Source organism: Tupaia chinensis, unplaced genomic scaffold, assembly GCF_000334495.1.
Source record: "Tupaia chinensis unplaced genomic scaffold, TupChi_1.0 Scaffold000014_1, whole genome shotgun sequence".
NCBI lineage: Eukaryota > Metazoa > Chordata > Mammalia > Scandentia > Tupaiidae > Tupaia > Tupaia belangeri.
The window spans coordinates 7,228,489-7,239,411 of record NW_006159444.1 but is presented as its reverse complement, the minus strand read 5'-3'; the positions used below and the strand labels follow the sequence as shown (position 1 = coordinate 7,239,411).

Sequence of the window (10,923 nt, the reverse complement as noted above, 5' to 3'; positions counted from 1 at the left end):
CACTCCCGGTGCCGGGGGCGGGGGCGGCGACGTCCCGGGAGCGAGGACGCCGATGGCGTGCGCGCGTCGGCCGGGCGGGCGTGGGCCGGGCTGGGAGAAGCGGGGGCGGCTTCTGGGACGCGCCTGCGCAATCCGGCGCCCGCGCCTGGCGGCGGAGACCGAGGAATTGGAGATCCGGGGGAGCTGAGCGAGTCCGACCTGGGCACTTCAGTAGGCTTTTCAGAGAGGGTATGAGTAGAGGTACTCAGACACGCAGCTGGCAGAATTCTGTTTTCTTGATTTTCTGTGTTTTCTTTGTTTTTGTTTTTGTCATCGTTTTAATACAACCAGACAACAACAAAAACGTTGGTGTTTACTATTTACAGATAAAGTATGGGCCATATGTCCTCCAGTCTGGGTCTCCAGTCTCAGGCCTCCGTCCTCTACCTCCACCTGGGCGGCAGGGGGAGGGGAGAAGAGATATTTAAGGCACGTTTTTCTTTAGGAGTACCTGGTAAATTAATCTCTAACATTAAAGCATCCCAGTTTAATTTAATATAGACTCACTGGGGGCCAGCAGGTGGCGTGGAGGTTGCAGTGGCTGGATCCCAAGTGGCTGACTAGGGTTCCAGTCCCAGATAGGTCAGCTTGAAATACTGGAGTGTGTTCATGTGTGCTCCAAATTCCGAGAATGGAGGAGAAAGGATTGGGGGTGGCCATTCCCCTTGTGGGTGTGTGTGTGTGTGTGTGTGTGTGGGGGGGTGATTTCTTACTTCCTCTCTCCAGCAAGTAAGTGCATGTCTGTCCAACAAATACCCGTTCCCCTTACTTAACAAATGGTTTAACAGGCCACCTGGAGCACAGCTACATTTCCCCTATTTCCATGCACCTAGGTGTTGCTGTGGAACTAACCTCTGGGCAGTGGAGGTGTCCCTTAGGACTTTCAGGAAGGCGCCTTTAAAAAGAGACTGTGGGCCAGTCAGTGTTGTGGTTGCTGGATCCTACCTGTCAACTCTGTTTTGAGTCCTGATCTGTCAGCTCAAAAAAATACTCTGTAATGGGGCCAGCAGGTGGCCTGGTGGCCTGGTGCTGAACTCCCAGTGGTTGACTGTGGTTCAAGTCCTGGACTTGATGGCTTGGTTTCTCACTTTCGTTTTTTTCTTTCTGGTGAGCACATAAGCCCTGTGAAAATTTAAAAATAATGATAAATAAAATTAAATAATTCTTACACACACACACACACACACACACACACACACACACTGGGCATGTGTGCCCCAAAATTTTGAGAATAGAATAGGAGGGATTGCGGTGTGTCTATCCCCCCTGGGGGGGGTGGTTTCTCACTTTCCCCCTTTCTGTCTCTGTCTCTCCAGCAAGCGCATGCGTCTATGGCAAAAATCTAAAAAAAAAAAAAAAAACCACACTAAATGGTTAATTTCCATGACTGCCAAAAGTGCCTAAATGTGGTCTTATTTTCCCTTATTTTCTGTTTCTTGAATCTGTAAATGTATGCCCTTCACCAATTGAAGAAATTTAGGGCCAATATTTCTTCATTTTTTTCTGTCCCATTAGCCTAATCAGAGGAGAGGTACCACAGATACCATTTATGTGCATGTTAAATCTTTAGATATTGTCTCATGTATCAAGACTCTATTCATCTTTTATTATTATTATTATTATTATATATTTTTGGAGAGGATTTTGCTATAGGGTGTGTGTGCTCGCCAGACAGAGACAGAGAGCTAGAAAGTGAGAAATCATCCCCCAGGGGGGATGGCCATGCCACAATCCCTTCTCCTTCATTCTCCTCTTGGGATCTTGGGCACGCACACACCCACCTGGCGTGAGTTTAAGCCACCAGGTCCGGGACTTGAACCGTGGTCGACTGTGTGGGAGTCCAGCGACATAGCCATTACGCTAACTGCTGGTCCCATGACTCTATTCATTTTTTTAACTCTTTTTATCCTCTATGCTTAAAATTGGTAAATTTTTAAAAATAATTTGTTTAATTATTACTTTTTAAATTTGCTACAGGACACATGCACTCACCAGAGAAAGATAGATGCAGAGAGAGGGAAGGTGAGAAAGCAAGCTTCCAGGTCTCGGACTAGAACCATAGTAGACCATGTAGGAGTCTGGCACTCTAACCACAACACCCACTGGCCCTCAAATGGGTAACTTCTAATTATTATCCTCCAATGTAATTTTTCCAGTCACTTCCATACTTCTATTAAGTCTATTAGATAATGTTCTATTTCTGGAATATCCTTTGGTTATTTTCTTAAGAGTGTTTTTTAATCTCATATGTGAGAGAGAGATCCACACATAGACCCTTTTGGTTGTTTTGTTTTTAAATTTGCTTTAGGGTGCATGTGATCATTGGAGAGAGAGACGGGGGAAGTGGGGAGTGAGAAAGCACCCCCCCAGAGGGGATGACCAGGCTGCAGTCTTTTCTCCTCTACTCCTCTTGGGATTCTGGACATGCATGCACATGTGCCTGGTGTGATTTTCAGGCTGCTGAGTTTGCAGCTCCAACCGTGTAGTCAGCCATGACCGTGTACTCAGCCATGAGGGATCCAGTTACCTTCACCACCATGCAATCTGGCTGCCCTCTTTTTCTTTCTTTCCTTTTCCTTTTTTAAAAAGAGGTTTTTGCCATAGGGCTGGTGTGCTCACCAGAGAGACAGAGACAGTGAGAGAGAAAGTGAGAAATCACGCCCCCAGAAGGGATGGCCATGCCACAATCCCTTCTTCATTCTCCTCCTGGGGTTTTGGGCACACACACGCACACACAACTGGTGTGATTTTCAAGCCACCAGGTCTAGGACTTGAACCGTGGTCGGTGATGTGGGAGTCCAGCAATATAACGACTATGTCATCTGCTAGCCCCTTGGTTATTTCTTATAGTTTCTATTTCCTTGCTGAGATAGCCTATCTTTACTTTTTTGGGGGGGAGGGGTAAGATTTTTGCTACAGAGTGAGTACACCTGCCAGAGAAACAGAGAGAAAAGGAAAATGATAAATCACCCCCGAGGGAGGGTGGCTTCACAGCAATACCTTCTCTTCTCCTCTCAGGATTTTGGGTACACATGCACACGCATCTGGCAAATTTTTCAAGCTGCCAGGTCCAGGACTCAAACCAGTCAGCTATGTGGGCTCAAGCACCTTAACCACTATGCCATTTGATGGCCCCTATCTTTACATTTGTTATATTTGTCTTTGCATCATTATGCAAAAGTACCTGTGTAAGATCCTTGCCTGCCAATTCCAGGTGTTGGAGATAGGATCTTGGGGGTTGACCTGCACTCATTGTTTTCTCATAAGAATGGGTCATATTTTTATAGTTCTTTGAATGACAAGTAATTTTGGATTGTATTCTGAAGATTGGAAATGTTCCATCATAAATACTCTGGATTATGTATTGGATCGTCTGGAAAGTGTTCCATTTTTGCATAGAAAAACGTCATGATTTTCCCAACGACCTAATAGTATGCCTCTGGAGGTGCTTTATTAGCAAGAAGTTAACTTGTTTTAGCTTTTCTCAAATGTCAGTTCTGTTTTTCACCCTTAAGTTTGGATGTTTTTATTGTTCTCTACATGTGATTTATAATTCAGCCAGAGACTTGGGCCTTTCTCAGGAACAGTATCATGAGCCATTTGTCTCCCAGGGGTCAGTTCTCCAAAATCTGCCTGGCATTCATTCTACTTCAGTGTCCACCTCAGATGTGGAAGACCAGAGCCTTAACCACCACACTATTTGCTAGCCCTATTGTGTGTTTTTCAAGCTACTGAGGGCCAGGATTCAGACTGTGTGGTAAGGCAGTTGGGAACCAACTCCCTCAACCACTAGACCATAGGACTGACCCAAGACTACTGTTAGAAAGTTAATACAGTAATTCAGGCTGAGGGCCTGAAGTTAATAACAATGAGGACGAGATTTGATGAATTACAGAAAAACCCAAGAGGTAAAATAACGGTTATTTTCCTTGTTCCATCCTGGTGGGGAAGAAAGAAAGAGCAAGTGGAAGGCAAGTGAATCAACTGGAAGTGCATGCAGAATTCGCGCATGCAGAATTCGCACATAGCATGTCTGCGCGTAGTCCAGTGGCCAAAACCTAGTCGTGTTGCCTTACCTAATGGCGAGAGAATGTAAGAACCATGGACTCCACTGGGGCAGTCAAAACTTGGGGCAGGGTAGGGGCCTATCAGAAGAAAGAGAAGAGAAAGGAAGGAAAGAAGGAAGGGATAATGGGGAACAAAAGCAGCCTCTACACTAGTCAGCCCCTCTGGGAGCTAGGTACTTGGAACCTTTTTCTGCCACAAAGCAAATTTAAGCCCTCCCCAGGAGACACAACTCAAAGTTCCCTCTTGATTCCGTATGGAGCAAATGCTCAGGATCTCTAGATGACTATGCTACTGAAAGGAAGACAGGAAGACTGAAAAGTGGAGACAATAACTATCAATACTTCAAAGATACATTTAAAAAGTCAGCTTTCAGGCCAGAAGGTGGTATGGTAGTTAGGGTGTTAACAATGTGGATTCCACAAGGCCAGCTGCAGTTTGAGTCCTGGACCTGACGGCTTGAAAATCACAAAAAATAAATAGATAAAAAATAATAATAATAATAATAAAAAGTCAGCTTTCCACTCATAATTGAAAGATCTGAATTTAGTTTTTTTTTTAATTATTATTCCAGCAAACATTACACTAGAGAAAATGGGAAAATCCAAACAGATTCATTAAAAACACAGACCGATTATTCATATCTATTACATTCAAAAGTATGCAAAACCATTTAGTTATATTGCAAAGCTGTAACTCTTTTTCTAACAAAGCATTATTTTATAAAACTGTAGTGGTGCCATTGATTCAATTTTTATACAAAATACTTATATACACAATACAATAAAAAAGTAAACCATGTAGTGCCTTCCACAAAGGGATATATTAAGGCGCTTTACAAATATACCACTATGTTGATCCAGATTACTTTTTGCTTTAGATTAAAATGAACAGGCTAAATGCTTCATTTAAATACCAAAGAGATCTTTATTAAAGAGAAATTTCTAAAGTACCTTAGGTAACAGCAGCAGCAATGTCTAAAAATCCTCCCACTGTATTCTCTAATTCCTAACATATTAAGTCAGAATAATCAGAATAAAACATTTTCACTCACAGTTTTGCACTTTGCAACAGCAGAAGGTAATAACTTTTTAAAAAAGTCAATCTCAAAGTGACTCCTTAGTCATACATTCTATAGTTTCTAGTACAAATAAGAAGGTAGGAAAGATACAGCAACAGGGCCTGCCTTAGGGTGTCATGAGACAATACATAACAGTATCTACAATTACATAATTATAGAACACATTTCATAAATACTATGGATATACATAAAAAGGGGTAAGTATAAGAAAGACAGCAAGTTTTTTTAATAACAAACTTTAAAAAAAGAAAACATGTAGAACCAATGTTTTCACTCCATTTTGATCAGGAGTACCTAGATATTTTAATGTCATTCTCATTTTTTTTTTTTGGTCAGAAAGCACCAGACTGCATACTGGAAGAACTGGATGTAATTTGTGAATAAGAGCGCTAATAATAATATATCCAAACAATTAAAATTACAGCTATCAAAGGCTTGTATTCTGCTTCAGATAAACACAAAAAGCTTATACTGTCAAAGGAAATTTCAAAAGAATACAAAACGTATATTGTTTGTTAAGTTGGAGGAAAAGGGACAATACAGATTTTGTGGGGAGGGAGGAGGAAGACAGCACCTTAGTTTTCCTACAATGTAATGTAACAAAGCTGACTTTCTACTGTATTGCACCATAGTCAAGAAGTAAAACAACTAAATGAAAATTAAAATAATTCTAACTGAAAAAGCCCAAAAAAGCAAGAGGGATATTTTATGAGAGTACCAAGCTAAAAATTATTGAGCTAAGATTGTTTTGCATAGGATTTTACAGGACTGATCAAATGTTCCATGAAGTGAAAACAGCCAGCTCATTATAGTACATTCTCTTACAATTCTGATTAGAAATCCTTCAGAAATATTTCTACAGCAAACTTGTATTGAGCCAAACATTTCAGTGCCCTTAAAATGGTGGGCTGAAAACATCTTGGTGTTGTACCAGCTAGAGAGACATTCACAGATGTTACCACATGCTACAGACCTTTTCCATCCCAAATCATCAGTGTTTATGCAAAATGTGCTAATTTGAGAACTGGTCAGTAAATTAAAAGCAAAATTCTTAGTTTTAACACATCCATTTTCTTATAAGAGAAAGGTCCCTAATCTAAAGTCTATGACAGATTTCAACATTTTATGCATGTTGATGTGCATTTTTTTCTGGGAAGAATTGCCACAGCTTTCATCAGATTCTCAGAAGAACTAGCAGCCCCCAAAGACCTACCATTAACAGGTTGTGGTTTTCAAGTTGAGCTCCGAGAGGGCCACCTGTAGAAAGGTGGGAACTGCGAGCTAGCAATGCTGCTGGCTCTCCCCCCACCCACCCCCCAGGTAGGAAAGATACAGCAACAGGGCCTGCCTTAGGGTGTCATGAGACAATACATAACAGTATCTACAATTACATAATTATAGAACACATTTCATAAATACTATGGATATACATAAAAAGGGGTAAGTATAAGAAAGACAGCAAGTTTTTTTAATAACAAACTTTAAAAAAAGAAAACATGTAGAACCAATGTTTTCACTCCATTTTGATCAGGAGTACCTAGATATTTTAATGTCATTCTCATTTTTTTTTTTTGGTCAGAAAGCACCAGACTGCATACTGGAAGAACTGGATGTAATTTGTGAATAAGAGCGCTAATAATAATATATCCAAACAATTAAAATTACAGCTATCAAAGGCTTGTATTCTGCTTCAGATAAACACAAAAAGCTTATACTGTCAAAGGAAATTTCAAAAGAATACAAAACGTATATTGTTTGTTAAGTTGGAGGAAAAGGGACAATACAGATTTTGTGGGGAGGGAGGAGGAAGACAGCACCTTAGTTTTCCTACAATGTAATGTAACAAAGCTGACTTTCTACTGTATTGCACCATAGTCAAGAAGTAAAACAACTAAATGAAAATTAAAATAATTCTAACTGAAAAAGCCCAAAAAAGCAAGAGGGATATTTTATGAGAGTACCAAGCTAAAAATTATTGAGCTAAGATTGTTTTGCATAGGATTTTACAGGACTGATCAAATGTTCCATGAAGTGAAAACAGCCAGCTCATTATAGTACATTCTCTTACAATTCTGATTAGAAATCCTTCAGAAATATTTCTACAGCAAACTTGTATTGAGCCAAACATTTCAGTGCCCTTAAAATGGTGGGCTGAAAACATCTTGGTGTTGTACCAGCTAGAGAGACATTCACAGATGTTACCACATGCTACAGACCTTTTCCATCCCAAATCATCAGTGTTTATGCAAAATGTGCTAATTTGAGAACTGGTCAGTAAATTAAAAGCAAAATTCTTAGTTTTAACACATCCATTTTCTTATAAGAGAAAGGTCCCTAATCTAAAGTCTATGACAGATTTCAACATTTTATGCATGTTGATGTGCATTTTTTTCTGGGAAGAATTGCCACAGCTTTCATCAGATTCTCAGAAGAACTAGCAGCCCCCAAAGACCTACCATTAACAGGTTGTGGTTTTCAAGTTGAGCTCCGAGAGGGCCACCTGTAGAAAGGTGGGAACTGCGAGCTAGCAATGCTGCTGGCTCTCCCCCCACCCACCCCCCCGCCCCAGTTCAACTGGAAAAGCACTGCCTTTAATTTTACTACATATATGGTTTCCATTAGCTTTTACATGAAGAAAGCTGTCTACGAATCACTAAAACTATTCCACTTACCGCATCAGTATGTTTTCATAAAAAAAATTCCCTATCGCTGGAGCTTGAGAAAAAGGAAATAAAATAAAATACAAACTTTACAAAGGTCAGAAGAGAGCCCTTTACCCCTTCCTAAAAGATAAGCTATATGTATTTAGGTATGAAGCCAAAAAAGTCTTCTTTAGATCCTAAGCGTTATATATAACAGATATGTTGAAAAACACATTATTGAACCTTAAGTAACTTAGAACTTGAATTTTCTACTGATACCACTATGTAATTTTTCCAATTACAAATGGCCATTTCTACTAAAAATTAATAAGTTAAGTTTTTGCCTTTAGGTAAAATATTGGCAAATAGCCACATTTTCCTTTGCTGATGTCAATCTGTATATGCAACACTTTTCTTTAAAAAACAAAACAAAACAAAAAATACTCTTTTAACATTGACACAATCAGAACAAGTCACTATATATGGATAGAAACAGTACTTTTCTAATGAGTACCCACAAATAATTTCTAATCAAATTGCATGTGAAATTGAAAATAATTTGTCTGCTAGATTGGCAGGAAGATTTTTTTTTAAATTTTGAAGTGAAAATATGAAAGATACTAGCTTTTTATTATTTGAAATTCTGATTTATGGCAGTTTTGTTGCGTTTTAAAACTGGAAGCAGTATTAAAGATACTAATATGGAAAGAAAACTGGTAGTGCAGTAGCTTCTTTTAAAGTCTGTAATTAGTGAGAAATAAATGCTACGAGACTAAATATTTCTAAGGGGGAAAAAAGATAGACTGCATTATTTTTTATGATGAACACAGTAATATTGTTTGAAGCCTGCTATTTCTTAGTACCAGAATGTGACTTATACAGATTACTATTAGCCTATAGGAATACTTGCCAACATGATGGCTTAATGTCTCTAACTTATTTTCTACCAAACACAAGGTTACGGGACAAAAAAAGAGCTCTGTAAATAGAAGTATGTTTCATATTTGGTTAAAGCAAGATAAAACTGAAACTGTCTTTCAAAAAAATTTCAAAAACTCTTCTTAAAATTATTTAGCATATATACAAATAGATACCAGGCTTCTCCTTTAAAACAAAGCACTATTTTTTTTTTATTTTAAGTACTTTCAGTACCAAGAACTGACTATAATACTCAGCTCATAATTTACTCTCCTTATAAGAATTTTTTTTTCTAAATTACTGATTAAAAAGGCTGGAATAAATTAACATTGTAAAAGGATTCCCCATAATTTAGGAAAATAAAATATTGTACACAGAGCCTACATACACAGCTCTGCCATATTTGCATAATTTTACTCTGAGAATCCAAAAAAAAACCTCTGCATTTTAGGCCTTTCTGCAAATCCTCATTACAATGATTTCCTAGTGTGTTAAACATACACTAGGTCACGATTTTTTATATCTACGCCTGGGTGTGGATCATCTTCATCCGAATGTTGCTCTGAGCCTTGTGAATTAATGTATTCATATTCAATAGGTTTTGGGTAATTATATGGGTAGCCATTGTCATCAAAAAATCTCCGAAAGGTAAATTCATAGAATGCATGTTCAGGGTGCTTTCCATTTTTATACCATCCATTCAGAGTGTCATTTACATTTTCTTCTTCATTATCATCACTCCATAATTTATCAGGATCAACAGGATCGAAATTTGATGTATCTGTTGGGTGTGTGATTTTAGGAATGTATGAAGCAGATTGCTGTCTCAGGTCACTGGAGAAATCGATTGTTTTAAAAAATGGATGAGCTTTTATTTCATCAGCACCATTCTTGCCTAAGCGATCTTCTGGTCCTCGGCAAAGTTTAATAATAAGATCAGAGGCTTCAGGACTCAGTTTAGCTTGTGGTGGAATGTGAAGAGATGTTTGCCAATTGATAACCTTTAAAGAAGAGTTTTAAAAATTACAAGAGAAAATATACAATGATTATATGTAAACCAGAAATCACAATTAAAAAAATAAGGTAAACTAAGGAACTATTAGCCAACATAAGCAATAGGTCAAAATTTAAATGGAAAAAAAGTGAGGAGGGAAGAGATGATTAGGAACAGCATAAATTACCTCCAAAATTTTTAATTTTGTCACAGGACATGTGTGCTCACCTAAGAGAGAAAAAGAGAGAGAGAGACAGAGAGAAAAAGCACCTCCCCATGCCATGATCCTTTTGCCTTTATTTCTCTATCTTGTTGGGATTTTAAACAGACAATACACATACATCAGGCATGGTTTCCCAAGCAGCTGGGGCCAGGATTCAAACCATGATCAGTTTTGTAAGATCTTGTTCCCTTAACCACTTTTGTTTTTTAGAGGTTTTTTTTTTTTTTTTTTTTGCTATAGGGCATGTACGCTCGCCAGACAGAGAGAGGGACAGGCAGAGAAATAGAAAGCGAGAAATCACTCCCAGGGGGGATGGCCACACTGGAATCCCTTCTCCTCCATTCTCCTCGCAGGATCTTGGGCACGCATGCACACGCGCCCGGTGTGAGTTTTAAGCCACTGGGTCTGGGACGCGAACCACGGTCGACTAAGTGGGAGTCCAGTGACATAGCCATTATGCTAACTGCTGGCCCCATTCCCTTAACCACTTTTTGAAAAAACACAGGATCTCACTATGTCACCATTCTCCTGCCTCATTCCCTTAAGTGACTGGGACTATAGACACATGCCAATACCCAACTCTTTCAGACATGATCTTGCTATGCTACCCATGCTGACTATGAACGCCTGATCCCTTTTGTCTCAGCAAACTACATAGCTGGGACTACCAGCATATGTTACCATATTTGGGTTTTTAGGGTTGGCTGGGAATTGAACCTGGACTCCCATGTGGCTTCTGACTTCCACACAGCAGTGTCAACCAGCACATGCTACTGCAGTGAAGTCCCACTGCATGTTTTTTCTTCTTAATTATTATTTATTTAATTTATTATTATTATTAAATTTGTTATAAGGCTAACCACAGAGAGTGAGAGAAAGTGAAAGAGCAAGCAACCAGGGCTTGGACTTGCACCATGGCTGGCCAAACAGGAGACCAAGGCCCCAACCACACTGCCCCCGG

General features: G+C 39.3%; 1 protein-coding gene and 1 long non-coding RNA gene across 2 annotated transcripts in view; one reads left to right on the top strand and one right to left on the bottom strand.

Moving 5' to 3' along the window:
* Window positions 1-4,652: 4,652 nt before the first annotated feature.
* On the top strand, window positions 4,653-7,085 carry LOC106734389 (uncharacterized). The gene is made up of 2 exons (XR_001370024.2): window positions 4,653-5,262; window positions 6,506-7,085. It is a non-coding gene; the product is annotated as an uncharacterized LOC106734389 (long non-coding RNA).
* A 1,756-nt stretch (window positions 7,086-8,841) lies between these two features.
* Window positions 8,842-10,923, bottom strand: part of LATS1 (large tumor suppressor kinase 1) — a gene marked incomplete at its 5' end in the record, with an annotated part of 47,935 nt that continues 45,853 nt past the window's right edge. The window contains 1 exon segment of the mRNA XM_006140027.3: window positions 8,842-9,746. Within this exon segment, the coding sequence (XP_006140089.2) occupies window positions 9,237-9,746 (510 nt within the window).